Source organism: Notolepis coatsorum (assembly GCF_963971535.1).
Source record: "Notolepis coatsorum genome assembly, chromosome: 5".
Lineage (NCBI taxonomy): Eukaryota > Metazoa > Chordata > Actinopteri > Aulopiformes > Paralepididae > Notolepis > Notolepis coatsorum.
In genome coordinates, this window is record NC_140169.1 from 157,750,956 (window position 1) to 157,769,086 (window position 18,131).

The window sequence follows — 18,131 nt, forward strand, 5'->3', positions numbered from 1 at the left end:
GTAGTACATTTACTGACAGTTAAGCATGAACAACACAATATCTTGGGAATACAAAAACAGTTCATACAAAAAGGATCATTAACAAAACAATTAAAAGTGATGCGAACAGTGCTGCTTTTTTTTTTTAAAGAGTGTTGCCTTTCGAGCGACGTGTTGACACCTTCTCACCTGCCGAGCGGGACTGATTGAACGAGGTACCGATGCAGAATTCTACCAGGCTCGTTTCATTATTAAGGTGACGGTGGGGGGGCGGGGGGGGGGGGCTGTCTTTAAAAAAGAAATCTGACGTGGTCAGATTCGGAGAGAGCGTAGGGAACATGGTGACAGCGTCGTTCACCTCGGCTTTTGGTCCATCGATCATAGAACAGTAAAACACGTGTCTTCGCGACCTCCCTGCGACCCGGTTCGAGCTACTGAACGGGGGAGGTGGGGGGGTCGCTCTAATATGCAACCACAAAGTACTGCATGATCCAAGTCACCCTGAGATTGTAGTCAAATTTGGCAATTCAACTCCTAAACATGGCTTTTGTTTTCTTCATATTACAACTCGGCTTTTAATGTTTTGAATTAATCCAAAAAGGAAAATAAAAGGTATTTTTTTCCTCCCGTTTTTTTTCTTTCTATTTTTTTTTTACAAAAACACTTTGTATTACACGATGAAAAAGCTTTTTTTTTTTTTTTTTCAAGAGTTCGTAGTTTGATATCACAAAATCGTTTCCTATGCAAAGCCTACTATAAATAGCTATTCAGTCAAAATAATAGATATGCAAATAATGCATACCACATAAACTGTATTATGTTCAAGAGGATTTATACAAAAAAAAACGTTTAATTACATGATTGTTTTTCTTATCCACCTGCGAAATTATAGCAGTCGTGAGCAACTCAATGGGGGGGGGGGGGGGCAGAGAAGAGGGGGGGGGGCTTGCTGGTTGGTTGGGCAAGCACAGGAACAACACCAAGAGGAGACACTACCAAAACACTCAATTATAAATGCAGAATATATATATATATATATATATATATATATATATATATATATATATATATTTAAAAAAAAAAGTGAATAATAACGTGAATATTTTTGCATGAAGACACATCTGGACATGAGCAGAAACATTTCTTCGGTTCAATAAAAAAACATTTCTGTGGTGAAATCCGAGCGCTAGCTTTACAGGAGAGAGAGACTCTGCTAACCGCAGACATGATCATTTAGAGAGGATCGACGCGGGCATCGCACCCGCGAGAGGGAGCGCGCCGGTCGACCGGGTACCGTTCCGTCGTCCGTCCGCGTCTCCTCCTCCACACCAGAACGTAGCGTTGAAACTACACAGCATCCTACGCTTTTCCCCCCCAACTACACGATAATTGTACAAAATAAGGCATTTCCTTGTGTGTATATATATACTGCAACCACGTCTTTTGCCCTCTGAACCCCCCCCACCCTCGGTACAAAGACGGACCCATGGACACGGATTGACTATTTGTTTTGTGTGTTAAAATATATATATAATATATATTTCTTCATAGCATGAATTGAAAAATAAAAAAACAGAAGCAGGCGGGCGGGAGTATCTGACGGTCGGTCGTAAGGTTCGCGTGAAGGGGCGGGTCATCACTCCATCACCGTGGTAACGAGCTGCAGGGGGCCCTCCAGCAGGTCCTGGGCCACGCCGGAGCCCTGCTGGATGTTGGTGAGGATGAGCGTGGTGGTGCCGCCCGCCGTGGTGGTGATGATGCCGCCGCCGCCGTCAGAGGAGCCAGCGGACTCCACGGAGAGCAGCACCGCGCCACCGCCACCGGGGGGCGCCCCCCCCTTCTTGTTCTGGTGCGTCTTAATGTGCTTCGCCAGGTGGTCGCTGCGCATGAAGCGCTTGGAGCACTCCGGACAGACGAACTTCTTCTCTCCTGTTGGGAGGGAGGGAGGGAGGGAGGGAGGGAGGGAGGGAGGGAGGGAGGGAGGGAGACAGAGAGAGAGAGAGAGGGGGGGGGGTGGAGGGAGACAGAGAGAGGAGGGTGGAGGGAGAGAGAGATAGGAGAGGGAGGGAGACAGAGAGAGAGAGGGGGGGGGGGGTGGAGGGAGAGAGGGGAAAGGGAGGGAGACAGAGAGAGGGGGGGTGGAGGGAGAGAGGGGGAGAGGGAGGGAGACAGAGAGAGGGGGGTGGAGGGAGAGAGGGGGAGAGGGAGGGAGACAGAGAGAGGGGGGTGGAGGGAGAGATAGGAGAGGGAGGGAGAGAGAGGGAAAGGGAGGGAGAGAGGGGGATGGAGGGATTTAATTGATTGTTATCCTTACTTGTCTTACTTATGATTTTATATTTATATTATATATGTTATATTATACTTTGTTTTGCAAATGTTTGCCAAAAGAGTGTGAGGCAGGGAGTGACAGAGAGAGTGTGACAGAGAGAGTGACAGAGAGAGACAGAGAGAGTGACAGAGAGTGAGGCAGGGAGTGACAGAGAGTGAGAGAGAGAGTGAGGCAGGGAGAGAGTGACAGAGAGAGAGTGAGGCAGGGAGTGACAGAGAGAGACAGACAGAGAGAGTGAGGCAGGGAGAGAGTGACAGAGAGAGAGTGAGGCAGGGAGTGACAGAGAGAGACAGAGAGAGAGTGAGGCAGGGAGAGAGTGACAGATATAGGGTGAGGCAGGGAGTGACAGAGAGTGACAGACAGAGAGAGTGAGGCAGGGAGTGACAGATAGAGTGAGACAGGGAGAGTGACAGAGAGTGACAGAGAGAGACAGACAGAGAGAGTGAGGCGGGAGAGTGAGGTAGGGAGAGTGATGCAGGGAGAGTGACAGAGAGAGTGAGGCAGAGAGTGAGGCAGGGAGAGTGAGGCAGGGAGAGTGTGGCAGGGAGAGTGACAGAGAGAGACAGACAGAGAGTGTGAGGCAGGGAGAGTGACAGAGAGTGAGTGAGGCAGAGAGAGTGACGGAGAGAGAGAGACAGAGAGAGTGAGGCGGGGGAGAGTGACAGAGAGAGAGTGACAGAGAGAGAGACAGAGAGAGTGAGGCGGGGGGGGGAGTGACCTCACCCGTGTGCGTGCGCCTGTGTCTCTGCAGCTCGTCGCTCCGCGTGAACCTCTTGCCGCAGAACATCCAGCTGCAGACGAAGGGCCGCTCCCCGGAATGCCAGCGCAGGTGCGCCCGCAGGTGGGACGTCTTGCCATACACCTTCCCACAACCCGCGATGTGGCAGATGTGCTGCTTCTTCTTCCCCATGTTGGAGCCTCTGGGTAGGGGGGGGACACACAGATCTCAGGTCAGTTTACAGAGTCAAGCAGACATGCTGGAGCCTCTGGGTGGACACACACACACACACACACACAGATCTCAGGTCAGTTTACAGAGTCAAGGCAGACATGTTGGAGCCTCTGGGTCGGGGGGGGACACACACAGATCTCAGGTCAGTTTACAGAGTCAAGGCAGACATGTTGGAGCCTCTGGGTGGGGGACACAGATCTCAGGTCAGTTTACAGAGTCAAGCAGACATGTTGGAGCCTCTGGGTGGGGGACACACACAGATCTCAGGTCAGTTTACAGAGTCAAGGCAGACATGTTGGAGCCTCTGGGTGGGACACACACACACAGATCTCAGGTCAGTTTACAGAGTTAAGGCAGACATGTTGGAGCCTTTGGGTGGGGGACACACACACAGATCTCAGGCCAGTTTACAGAGTCAAGCAGACTGTTGGAGCCTCTGGGTGGGGGGGACACACACAGATCTCAGGTCAGTTTACAGAGTCAATGCAGACATGTTGGAGCCTCTGGGTGGGACACACACAAACACACAGATCTCAGGTCAGTTTACAGAGTCAAGCAGACTGTTGGAGCCTCTGGGTGGGGGGGGGAATCACACAGATCTCAGGTCAGTTTACAGAGTCAAGGCAGACATGTTGGAGCCTCTGGGTGGGGGGGGGGGGCACACAGATCTCAGGTCAGTTTACAGAGTCAAGGCAGACATGTTGGAGCCTCTGGGTGGGGGGGGACACACACAGATCTCACGTTCCTATGTCTAGTACTCTTGTCTTCGTTATTCGTGTGTAAAGTGTCATGTACAATCCAATACTCCCGGTGGGAGCTACTAAACCTTCGACACAATAGACATGGCGTTTTGGAGCCATCAGCGTTCCTACCCATGGAAATACTGCCTTACAACCACTGGCCACTCAACGCCACAGGTATCATCTACGGAGAAGGCGCTCCGGGATCCTCTCAAGATTTAGACGGCGCCCATACCGACCTCCACTACCAGCCCTCCTGCTGTCTAACGTAAGATCCCTCCGACACAAAATGGATGAACTACAACTTCTATTACAATCTAGCAAAGATTATAGCGACTGCTCTGCCATCTGTCTGACTGACTGAGACCTGGTTAGACCAATCGGTGCCCGACCAAGCGGTAACGCTTCCAGGATTCACACTCCACCGAGCCGACAGACTATAATAATAATAATAATACTTCGTTTTATATAGCGCCTTTCAGAGGACCCAAGGTCGCTTTACATAAGGGGGGGGGGGGGGTAACAAATTAACAAACATAGTGGACAGACACAACATATACATATAAAGTGAGAAAGTTAGTGGTTGAAGGCCAGGTTGAAGAGGTGGGTTTTGAGCAGTTTTTTAAATGAGTCCAGAGTTGGGGCGGTGCGGAGTTCTGCGGGGAGAGAGTTCCAGAGGGTGGGAGCTGCCACACTGAAAGCTCTGTCCCCGAACGTCCGTAGTCTGGTTCGGGGGATGGAGAGCTGACCAGTGTCCGTGGATCGCAGGGACCGTGACTGAGTGTAGGGGTGGAGGAGGTCAGTGAGGTACTGAGGTGCCAGGGCGTGAAGGGATTTGTAGGTGAGCAGGAGGGTTTTGTAGGTGATGCGGGATTTGATGGGGAGCCAGTGGAGGTGGATGAGGATGGGGGTGATGTGCTGCCAGGGTTTGGTGCGGGTTAGAACCCTGGCAGCTGAATTTTGAACATACTGGAGCCTGTCCAGGGTTTTGCTTGGGACCCCGGACAGGACCCCGTTGCAGTAGTCCAGGCGGGAGGTGACGAAGGCGTGGATGAGGGTCTCAGCTGTGGTGTCGGAAAGTGATGGTCGGAGTCTGGAAATGTTTCGGAGGTGAAAGAAGGCGGATTTGGTGAGGGAATTGACATGGGATTGATAGGAAAGGGTGGAGTCCAGGATAACGCCCAGGTTGTGGACCTTAGGGGATGGGGAGATGGAGCAGCCGTCAATGTTGAGGGTGAGATCCCCAACCTTCCGGAGCAGGGCCTAGCCACCACGTCGCTCAAATCCAAGGGTGGAGGCATCTGTTTTATGATCAACCACCGCTGGTGTACCAACTCCACTACACTCAGTCAGATCTGCTCTCCTCACCTGGAATATATCTCCGTTAAATGCAGACCAACATACCTCCCCAGAGCATTCGCATCGGTAATCCTGATCGGTGTTTACATCCCCCCAGATGCTAACGCTAACTCCTCCATAAGCGAACTTGCCAACTACATATCATCTGTTGAAAACAAACACCCCGATGCAGCAATAATTGTATTAGGCGACTTCAACCAAACCAACCTGTCCTCTGAGCTACCAAGCTATCACCAACAGGTAACCTGCCCCAGCAGAGGGAATAACACACTGGACCACTGCTATACAACAATCAAGCAGGCTTACCGTGCTTTTCCAAGAGCTCCCCTGGGCAAGTCCGACCATGCAATGCTGCTGCTCATCCCAACATACAAACAAAAACTTAAATCCATTAAACCAACGGAAAAATCTGTCAGGTCCTGGTCAACAGAGGCCACCGAAAAGTTGCGCGCTTGCCTCGCATGCACTGACTGGGACGAGTTCCGCGCAGCCGGCGACCTGCATGACTACACAGACACAGTGACGTCATACATCCACTTCTGTGAACAACTATGCATCCCATCAAAAACGGTCAAGTTCTACAACAACAATAAACCCTGGTTCACCAAAGAAATCCAACAACTAAGAAAAGAGAAAAACACTGCCTACATAACAGGAATAAAAGAACACTATGTGACTGCAAAATACAAATTAAGGGCTGCAATAAGAAAAGCAAAATCCAACTACGCCGCCAAACTAGAACAACAAATCACAACCAATGATACAAGAACCATCTGGAAAAAACTCCAGGACATTACCAACTACAAAAAGAAACCCCCCCCCCCATACCCGACAGTGATGACCAGCTCCCGGACAAACTCAACATCTTCTACACTAGATTTGAACAGTCACCCCCCCCCCCCACCCCCCTCCCCCCTTCCACATCCAGGAGGAAGAGGTGAGGACCACCTTCAAGAGGATAAAGAAAAATAAAGCAGCAGGCCCAGATAACATCAGTTCATCTGTCCTACATCACTGTGCTGCAGAACTGGCCATCTTCACCAACATTTTTAACACCTCCCTCCGTAATTGTTCAGTCCCCCAATGTCTCAAACAGTCCACCATCATCCCTGTCCCAAAATCCAATAATATCTCCTGCCTTAACGATTACAGACCAATTGCCCTCACATCTGTAGTAATGAAATCATTTGAACGCATCATTCTCACCCACCTCAAAACCAGCACCACCCCCCTCATGGACCCACACCAATTTGCCTACAGAACCAACAGGTCTGTGGATGACAGTCAACACAGCCACTCATCACCTGCTGCAACACCTGGAAACCCGCAACTCATACGCCCGCATTCTGGTTATGGACTTCAGTTCCGCATTCAACACAATTATCTCAGCCAAACTCATCAATAAAGTACTGGACATGAACATTGACCCCTGCATCTGCCACTGGATCCATAGCTTCCTCTCCAACAGACAACAGAAGGTCAAAATAAATAACATCACATCCCACCCTTTATATCTCAGCACAGGAGCCCCCCAAGGCTGCGTCCTTTCACCCTGGCTTTTCTCCCTATACACCAACCTGCTCATATCCCTCCACAACTCCGTAAAAATATATAAATATGCAGATGACACAACCCTTATAGGCCTCATCACAGACAATAACGAAACAGAATACCGCACACAAATCAACCACACAATCACCTGGTGCACAGACAATAACCTCCTCCTCAACTCATCAAAAACCCAAGAACTCATCATCGACTTCAGACGCCAGCCAAACCCCAAAACCCCCATATCCATCTCCGGCAAACCCATAATCACCACAGATTCCTTCAAATTCCTCTGCACTCACATAAGCAATAACCTCAAATGGAAAACCAACACAGACCACATACACAAAAAAGCAAATCAAAGACTCTTCTTCCTCCGCCAGCTCAAGAAATACAGAGTCAAAAAACATCTCCTGCTCCGTTTCTACCAGGCCATTATACAAAGCATCCTCACCTTCTCCATAACTGTTTGGTACAGCAATCTGGACACTCACTCGAAAAACAAACTACAAAGAATCATCAATAAATCCTCAAAAATAACCCGCACCCCCCTCCCTTCTCTCGAATCACTCCACCGCCAAATCACAATCAGGAGAGCCAGAAAAATCATCTGACCCCACTCACCCAGCACACCACATCTTCCAGCTGCTGCCCTCCGGGAGGCGCTACAGATCCCTGACCACCAAAACATCCCGGTTCAAAAACAGCTTCTTCCCCACTGCCATACGGACACTGAACTCCCTGTAGTACCCCCCCCCCCCCTCCCTGTAGTACCCCCCTGCAACCCCCCTTACCTCTGCTGACACGGACAACTCTGAACTGTAATCTATGTAATTGTGTTTTCTTTTAACTGCATGTAGTATGTATGTTGTAAGTGATGTTATATGTTCTATGTTGGAACTGCAATGCACTGAAACCAAATTCCACCTTCCTGGCTGGGTGGTCATTAAAGAAATTGATTGATTGATTGATTTACAGAGTCAAGCAGACATGTTGGAGCCTCTGGGTGGGGACACACACACACACACACAGATCTCAGGTCAGTTTACAGAGTCAAGCAGACATGTTGGAGCCTCTGGGTGGGGGGGGGGGCACAGATCTCAGGTCAGTTTACAGAGTTAAGGCAGACATGTTGGAGCCTCTGGGTGGGACACACACAGATCGCAGGCCAGTTTACAGAGTCAAGGCAGACATGTTGGAGCCTCTGGGTGGGGGGGGGACACAGATCTCAGGTCAGTTTACAGAGTTAAGGCAGACATGTTGGAGCCTTTGGGTGGGGGACACACACACAGATCTCAGGCCAGTTTACAGAGTCAAGCAGACTGTTGGAGCCTCTGGGTGGGGGGGACACACACAGATCTCAGGTCAGTTTACAGAGTCAATGCAGACATGTTGGAGCCTCTGGGTGGGACACACACACACACACAGATCTCAGGTCAGTTTACAGAGTCAAGCAGACTGTTGGAGCCTCTGGGTGGGGGGGGGGGAATCACACAGATCTCAGGTCAGTTTACAGAGTCAAGGCAGACATGTTGGAGCCTCTGGGTGGGGGGGGGGCACACAGATCTCAGGTCAGTTTACAGAGTCAAGGCAGACATGTTGGAGCCTCTGGGTGGGGGGGGACACACACAGATCTCACGTTCCTATGTCTAGTACTCTTGTCTTCGTTATTCGTGTGTAAAGTGTCATGTACAATCCAATACTCCCGGTGGGAGCTACTAAACCTTCGACACAATAGACATGGCGTTTTGGAGCCATCAGCGTTCCTACCCATGGAAATACTGCCTTACAACCACTGGCCACTCAACGCCACAGGTATCATCTACAGAGAAGGCGCTCCGGGATCCTCTCAAGATTTAGACGGCGCCCATACCGACCTCCACTACCAGCCCTCCTGCTGTCTAACGTAAGATCCCTCCGACACAAAATGGATGAACTACAACTTCTATTACAATCTAGCAAAGATTATAGCGACTGCTCTGCCATCTGTCTGACTGACTGAGACCTGGTTAGACCAATCGGTGCCCGACCAAGCGGTAACGCTTCCAGGATTCACACTCCACGAGCCGACAGACTATAATAATAATAATAATACTTCGTTTTATATAGCGCCTTTCAGAGGACCCAAGGTCGCTTTACATAAGGGGGGGGGGGGGGGGGTAACAAATTAACAAACATAGTGGACAGACACAACATATACATATAAAGTGAGAAAGTTAGTGGTTGAAGGCCAGGTTGAAGAGGTGGGTTTTGAGCAGTTTTTTAAATGAGTCCAGAGTTGGGGCGGTGCGGAGTTCTGCGGGGAGAGAGTTCCAGAGGGTGGGAGCTGCCACACTGAAAGCTCTGTCCCCGAACGTCCGTAGTCTGGTTCGGGGGATGGAGAGCTGACCAGTGTCCGTGGATCGCAAGGACCGTGACTGAGTGTAGGGGTGGAGGAGGTCAGTGAGGTACTGAGGTGCCAGGGCGTGAAGGGATTTGTAGGTGAGCAGGAGGGTTTTGTAGGTGATGCGGGATTTGATGGGGAGCCAGTGGAGGTGGATGAGGATGGGGGTGATGTGCTGCCAGGGTTTGGTGCGGGTTAGAACCCTGGCAGCTGAATTTTGAACATACTGGAGCCTGTCCAGAGTTTTGCTTGGGACCCCGGACAGGACCCCGTTGCAGTAGTCCAGGCGGGAGGTGACGAAGGCGTGGATGAGGGTCTCAGCTGTGGTGTCGGAAAGTGATGGTCGGAGTCTGGAAATGTTTCGGAGGTGAAAGAAGGCGGATTTGGTGAGGGAATTGACATGGGATTGATAGGAAAGGGTGGAGTCCAGGATAACGCCCAGGTTGTGGACCTTAGGGGATGGGGAGATGGAGCAGCCGTCAATGTTGAGGGTGAGATCCCCAACCTTCCGGAGCAGGGCCTAGCCACCACGTCGCTCAAATCCAAGGGTGGAGGCATCTGTTTTATGATCAACCACCGCTGGTGTACCAACTCCACTACACTCAGTCAGATCTGCTCTCCTCACCTGGAATATATCTCCGTTAAATGCAGACCAACATACCTCCCCAGAGCATTCGCATCGGTAATCCTGATCGGTGTTTACATCCCCCCAGATGCTAACGCTAACTCCTCCATAAGCGAACTTGCCAACTACATATCATCTGTTGAAAACAAACACCCCGATGCAGCAATAATTGTATTAGGCGACTTCAACCAAACCAACCTGTCCTCTGAGCTACCGAGCTATCACCAACAGGTAACCTGCCCCAGCAGAGGGAATAACATACTGGACCACTGCTATACAACAATCAAGCAGGCTTACCGTGCTTTTCCAAGAGCTCCCCTGGGCAAGTCCGACCATGCAATGCTGCTGCTCATCCCAACATACAAACAAAAACTTAAATCCATTAAACCAACGGAAAAATCTGTCAGGTCCTGGTCAACAGAGGCCACCGAAAAGTTGCGCGCTTGCCTCGCATGCACTGACTGGGACGAGTTCCGCGCAGCCGGCGACCTGCATGACTACACAGACACAGTGACGTCATACATCCACTTCTGTGAACAACTATGCATCCCATCAAAAACGGTCAAGTTCTACAACAACAATAAACCCTGGTTCACCAAAGAAATCCAACAACTAAGAAAAGAGAAAAACACTGCCTACATAACAGGAATAAAAGAACACTATGTGACTGCAAAATAAGGGCTGCAATAAGAAAAGCAAAATCCAACTACGCCGCCAAACTAGAACAACAAATCACAACCAATGATACAAGAACCATCTGGAAAAAACTCCAGGACATTACCAACTACAAAAAGAACCCCCCCCCCCATACCCGACAGTGATGACCAGCTCCCGGACAAACTCAACATCTTCTACACTAGATTTGAACAGTCACCCCCCCCCACCCCCCTCCCCCCTTCCACATCCAGGAGGAAGAGGTGAGGACCACCTTCAAGAGGATAAAGAAAAATAAAGCAGCAGGCCCAGATAACATCAGTTCATCTGTCCTACATCACTGTGCTGCAGAACTGGCCCCCATCTTCACCAACATTTTTAACACCTCCCTCCGTAATTGTTCAGTCCCCCAATGTCTCAAACAGTCCACCATCATCCCTGTCCCAAAATCCAATAATATCTCCTGCCTTAACGATTACAGACCAATTGCCCTCACATCTGTAGTAATGAAATCATTTGAACGCATCATTCTCACCCACCTCAAAACCAGCACCACCCCCCTCATGGACCCACACCAATTTGCCTACAGAACCAACAGGTCTGTGGATGACAGTCAACACAGCCACTCATCACCTGCTGAAACACCTGGAAACCCGCAACTCATACGCCCGCATTCTGGTTATGGACTTCAGTTCCGCATTCAACACAATTATCTCAGCCAAACTCATCAATAAAGTACTGGACATGAACATTGACCCCTGCATCTGCCACTGGATCCATAGCTTCCTCTCCAACAGACAACAGAAGGTCAAAATAAATAACATCACATCCCACCCTTTATATCTCAGCACAGGAGCCCCCCAAGGCTGCGTCCTTTCACCCTGGCTTTTCTCCCTATACACCAACCTGCTCATATCCCTCCACAACTCCGTAAAAATATATAAATATGCAGATGACACAACCCTTATAGGCCTCATCACAGACAATAACGAAACAGAATACCGCACACAAATCAACCACACAATCACCTGGTGCACAGACAATAACCTCCTCCTCAACTCATCAAAAACCCAAGAACTCATCATCGACTTCAGACGCCAGCCAAACCCCAAAACCCCCATATCCATCTCCGGCAAACCCATAATCACCACAGATTCCTTCAAATTCCTCTGCACTCACATAAGCAATAACCTCAAATGGAAAACCAACACAGACCACATACACAAAAAAGCAAATCAAAGACTCTTCTTCCTCCGCCAGCTCAAGAAATACAGAGTCCCAAAGGTCAGTGAATACCACGATCACAACACCAGAGGGAGCTCCACAAATCATGTCAAACCCAGATTCGGCTCAAATAAGGGACTAAACACGTTTCGCAATTATGCCACATCAATGTGGAACGCCCTACCCAAAGCTGTAAAGGAATGTGGATCACTACCCACTTTCAAAACCTCTCTCAAGGGACACCTACGGGAGACTGCAATTCAACACTGGCCCCTGTAAATATCCTAACCCAATCATTCCAACCCCCTCCAATGTACAGTCATTTACCTAGTATGGTTTTGTCAATAGTTCAATGTACAATTGTGTTTGTTTGTACAGTGTCTCCTCCCCCCCCCCCCTCAATGTACAGTGTTACTTGTTTATACAGTGTGCCCCCCGCCCCCCCCCCCCCCCCCCCCAACCACCTCCAATGTAAATTACCCAGTATGGTTGTCAATATCCCAATGTACCCAACCCCCCCCACCCAACCTCCAATGTACAGTTTCTACGTCAAATGTATATACTCCCTTTTCTTGACTCCTTCTGTATCACAAACAGTACTGTATTTGCAAATCTGGTATGTCATAAATGTATAGATGTAGCAGTACTGACTATCTGTATGTCATGTATGTCATATATGTCTATATGAATTGAAAATGGGGGACCCTGATGGAAACAAGACAAACGTCTTTCTCAGGTCTGCATCCCCTTAACAATTGTATGTATTGAGCCGTACTGTATTGTACCCATTCTGCAATCTGTTAAATAAAGTTTTCATTCATTCATTCATTCAGTCAAAAAACATCTCCTGCTCCGTTTCTACCAGGCCATTATACAAAGCATCCTCACCTTCTCCATAACTGTTTGGTACAGCAATCTGGACACTCACTCGAAAAACAAACTACAAAGAATAATCAATAAATCCTCAAAAATAACCCGCACCCCCCTCCCTTCTCTCGAATCACTCCACCGCCAAATCACAATCAGGAGAGCCAGAAAAATCATCTGACCCCACTCACCCAGCACACCACATCTTCCAGCTGCTGCCCTCCGGGAGGCGCTACAGATCCCTGACCACCAAAACATCCCGGTTCAAAAACAGCTTCTTCCCCACTGCCATACGGACACTGAACTCCCTGTAGTACCGCCCCCCCCCCTCCCTGTAGTACCCCCCTGCAACCCCCCTTACCTCTGCTGACACGGACAACTCTGAACTGTAATCTATGTAATTGTGTTTTCTTTTAACTGCATGTAGTATGTATGTTGTAAGTGATGTTATATGTTCTATGTTGGAACTGCAATGCACTGAAACCAAATTCCACCTTCCTGGCTGGGTGGTCATTAAAGAAATTGATTGATTGATTGTCAGAGTCAAGCAGACATGTTGGAGCCTCTGGGTGGGGGGACACACACGCACACACACAGATCTCAGGTCAGTTTACAGAGTCAAGCAGACATGTTGGAGCCTCTGGGTGGGGGGGGGGACACACAGATCTCAGGTCAGTTTACAGAGTCAAGCAGACATGTTGGAGCCTCTGGGGGGAGGGGACACACACACAGATCTCAGGTCAGTTTACAGTCAAGCAGACATGTTGGAGCCTCTGGGTGGAGGGGGGGACACACACACACACAGATCTCAGGTCAGTTTACAGAGTCAAGCAGACATGTTGGAGCCTCTAGGTGGGGGGGACACACAGATCTCAGGTCAGTTTACAGAGTTAAGGCAGACATGTTGGAGCCTCTGGGTGGGGGACACACACAGATCGCAGGCCAGTTTACAGAGTCAAGGCAGACATGTTGGAGCCTCTGGGTGGGGGGGGGGACACAGATCTCAGGTCAGTTTACAGAGTTATGGCAGACATGTTGGAGCCTTTGGGTGGGGGACACACACACAGATCTCAGGCCAGTTTACAGAGTCAAGGCAGACATGTTGGAGCCTCTGGGTGGGGGGGGGGGACACACACAGATCTCAGGTCAGTTTACAGAGTCAAGCAGACATGTTGGAGCCTCGGGGACACACACACACACACACACAGATCTCAGGTCAGTTTACAGACTCAAGGCAGACATGTTGGAGCCTCTGGGTGGGGGGGGGGAGACACACAGATCTCAGGTCAGTTTACAGTCATGCAGACATGTCGGAGCCTCTGGGTGGGGGGGGGACACACAGATCTCAGGTCAGTTTACAGAGTCAAGCAGACATGTTGGAGCCTCTGGGTGGGGGGACACACACGCACACACACAGATCTCAGGTCAGTTTACAGAGTCAAGCAGACATGTTGGAGCCTCTGGGTGGGGGGGGGGGACACACAGATCTCAGGTCAGTTTACAGAGTCAAGCAGACATGTTGGAGCCTCTGGGGGGAGGGGACACACACACAGATCTCAGGTCAGTTTACAGTCAAGCAGACATGTTGGAGCCTCTGGGTGGAGGGGGGGACACACACACACACAGATCTCAGGTCAGTTTACAGAGTCAAGCAGACATGTTGGAGCCTCTAGGTGGGGGGGACACACAGATCTCAGGTCAGTTTACAGAGTTAAGGCAGACATGTTGGAGCCTCTGGGTGGGGGACACACACAGATCGCAGGCCAGTTTACAGAGTCAAGGCAGACATGTTGGAGCCTCTGGGTGGGGGGGGGGACACAGATCTCAGGTCAGTTTACAGAGTTAAGGCAGACATGTTGGAGCCTTTGGGTGGGGGACACACACACAGATCTCAGGCCAGTTTACAGAGTCAAGGCAGACATGTTGGAGCCTCTGGGTGGGGGGGGGGGACACACACAGATCTCAGGTCAGTTTACAGAGTCAAGCAGACATGTTGGAGCCTCGGGGACACACACACACACAGATCTCAGGTCAGTTTACAGACTCAAGGCAGACATGTTGGAGCCTCTGGGTGGGGGGGGGGAGACACACAGATCTCAGGTCAGTTTACAGTCATGCAGACATGTCGGAGCCTCTGGGTGGGGGGGGGACACACAGATCTCAGGTCAGTTTACAGAGTCAAGCAGACATGTTGGAGCCTCTGGGTGGGGGGACACACACGCACACACACAGATCTCAGGTCAGTTTACAGAGTCAAGCAGACATGTTGGAGCCTCTGGGTGGGGGGGGGGACACACAGATCTCAGGTCAGTTTACAGAGTCAAGCAGACATGTTGGAGCCTCTGGGGGAGGGGACACACACACAGATCTCAGGTCAGTTTACAGTCAAGCAGACATGTTGGAGCCTCTGGGTGGAGGGGGACACACACACACACACAGATCTCAGGTCAGTTTACAGAGTCAAGCAGACATGTTGGAGCCTCTAGGTGGGGGGGACACACAGATCTCAGGTCAGTTTACAGAGTTAAGGCAGACATGTTGGAGCCTCTGGGTGGGGGACACACACAGATCGCAGGCCAGTTTACAGAGTCAAGGCAGACATGTTGGAGCCTCTGGGTGGGGGGGGGGACACAGATCTCAGGTCAGTTTACAGAGTTAAGGCAGACATGTTGGAGCCTTTGGGTGGGGGACACACACACAGATCTCAGGCCAGTTTACAGAGTCAAGGCAGACATGTTGGAGCCTCTGGGTGGGGGGGGGGGACACACACAGATCTCAGGTCAGTTTACAGAGTCAAGCAGACATGTTGGAGCCTCGGGGACACACACACACACACACACAGATCTCAGGTCAGTTTACAGACTCAAGGCAGACATGTTGGAGCCTCTGGGTGGGGGGGGGGAGACACACAGATCTCAGGTCAGTTTACAGTCATGCAGACATGTCGGAGCCTCTGGGTGGGGGGGGGACACACAGATCTCAGGTCAGTTTACAGAGTCAAGCAGACATGTTGGAGCCTCTGGGTTGGAGATTCTGTACCCCCCCCCTCATACTGTATGAACCTTTGATTCCATTTTGATTTGAAATCTTTATTTCGAACGTGTAAATAAATACAAACATCAAATCAAAACAAATCATTGATCAAGAAATTAAATGAAAAATAATAGTAATAATAACCAAAAGCAAAACATAACTCAATTTACATGTTCGAAAAGGAGTAGGAAGAAGTATACACTTTAATCCTACCCCTTTTCCACTACTGAGAGTGTACTAATTTAAAACCTTACAAAACAAATATATATACCGGTATATGCAAAACTAAAAAGTATATATGTGAAACATGAAATGTACAGGTTTATTCACCTGTACATTGTATATCACTGTTGCACTTTACTGTTACATTTGCACTCTAGTTGGACGCAAACCTTATTTTTGTTGTACTGTACTTGTGCTGTGTGATGACCAGTGATGCCACAGATTACTTGTAAAAGTAATCTGATTACTGATTACTCCTTTAAAAAGTAATCTAAGTTACTTTACTGATTACTTGATTATCAGAGTAACTTAGTTACTTTGAAAGTAACTAGGTTACGAAGTCGTCGTCGTTCCCCCAACAGTTTTTTTTAAACGCTTTATTGAAAGTGCATAAATTGTTTTTAACTTGTTTCTCTGCACATAACGTAAATTGTTAAACTAGTGCTTCAGCTTCTGTACCATCAAGTATGGTAAAGCAACAGTCTATGATGCTCACAGCATTAGAGCAGCCAGCCAGTGGTTTTACAAAACCAGTGTATCACATCTAACAAATGCAGGCTGAACTATTCAATTATATCAACTGTAACTATTAAATTGTTTTTATAAATGTCTCTCTATAAACATACAATCAGTCTCTCTTTAACATGTAAATTAACTGTAAATCTGGCAAATAAGAGCTTTTGCTCTGCCACCATCAAATATACATTAATCAAAAGGGAAAGAAACAATCTCTCTCTTTTGCTGTTGGACCTCCGAGTCCTCTTGTACCTAGTCGAAGCGTCGGCTAGTGTTGTGATTCCAGATGCTTTCAATGCAATTGGATGTGCTGTTTTTAGCGGTAGACAGTATTTTGTTTCCTCCGCATATGAATGTTTTTTTCACCCGGCTTAGCTGACACAAACGTGAAGTAGTGACTGAGGCTACGTTTAGACGAGCGTTTTGGGATGGAAGTCTGAACAGAAACCGCAAAAGTCGTCTTGCGGTTTCACTTTTAATTTTGCGTTTAGACAAGCGTTTTGGGGTGGAATTCTCTGTGCAGACGAGGCTGTAACGACGGAGCCCTGCTGTCACACGATTGGCGCATATGTCACATGACGTGCTGTGAAGACCCGCCCTACTCTGCCTCTGATTCGCAGACTGTGGATGGGGAATGTGATTGGACCAAAGCAGAGTCACTCACAGACAGAGGGTCCAGTCACGCCGCGGGACACATTCTTGTGTAACCCTTTCACTGCCACACGACGTCACTCCCAAATAAGAAAAACAGCTCAAAATTTATTTTTGACTGTCGAAAACGAAATAAAATACTGCATTCCGCCTGCATTATGAATTTATGATGAGATGGTAACAAAATAGTAACGCACAGCCACTTGGACAAGTAACTGCAATCAGATTACTGGATTTTAAAGATTAACGCGTTAGATTACTATTCTCGGGGAAAAGTAATCAGATTACAATAACGCGTTACTTAGTAACGCATTACTGGCATCACTGGTGATGACAATACATTTAAATCTATTCTAATCTAACAGACTCACCCCCCCCCCCCCCCGACTCTTTACAGTTAGCCTAATCTTCATCTGCAACTGTGAAGAAAAACCCTATTGTTTTAAACAGAATGTAGACACAATAAAAAATAGACGCATAAAAAAACAATACAAATTGGAGGGTTTCCCCCCCCAAAAAACAGAATAATTTCAGGTAATTAACATTACATATCTCTTGTTGTGGAATTAACACAACATTATGCATACTTTTGACAATAAATACAATCAGAATTTGCTCTTACTTGCTTGCCTGGGTAAATAAAGGTTAAATAAATGTAAAAATAAAAAATACAAATAATCTTTTTTTGAAAACAGATACAGATCATTTCCGATATCACATTTTAATGCCAATATCGGCCGATAATATCGGTAGGCCGATAATATCGGACATCCCTAGTTTTAATACTATAATATTAGTGTGAAGAAAACCCCCATTGCCCCCGACTCAGGACTCACCCCCCCCGACTCTTTACAGTTAGGGCAGGTACAGGCCACGCCCCCTTCTCAGGACTCACCTCCCCCCGACTCTTTACAGTTGGGGCAGGTACAGGCCACGCCCCCCTCTCAGGACTCACACCCCCCCCCCCCCCCACGACTCTTTACAGTTGGGGCAGGTACAGGCCACACACCCCTCTCAGGACTCACCTCCCCCCGACTCTTTACAGTTGG

At 48.8% G+C, this 18,131-nt stretch overlaps 1 protein-coding gene across 2 annotated transcripts in view; it reads right to left on the reverse strand.

Moving 5' to 3' along the window:
* Positions 1-1,068: 1,068 nt before the first annotated feature.
* The window catches only part of sp3a (sp3a transcription factor), a 60,072-nt gene continuing 43,009 nt past the window's right edge, over positions 1,069-18,131 (reverse strand). For both annotated transcript variants that reach the window (XM_084313960.1, XM_084313961.1), the window contains exons 7-8: positions 3,032-3,228; positions 1,069-1,908 (exon numbers count right to left, since the gene is read on the reverse strand). In XM_084313960.1, coding sequence (XP_084170086.1) covers positions 1,616-1,908; positions 3,032-3,228 — 490 coding nt within the window. In that variant the 3' untranslated portion in view covers positions 1,069-1,615. The remainder of the gene's footprint in view (positions 1,909-3,031; positions 3,229-18,131) is intronic.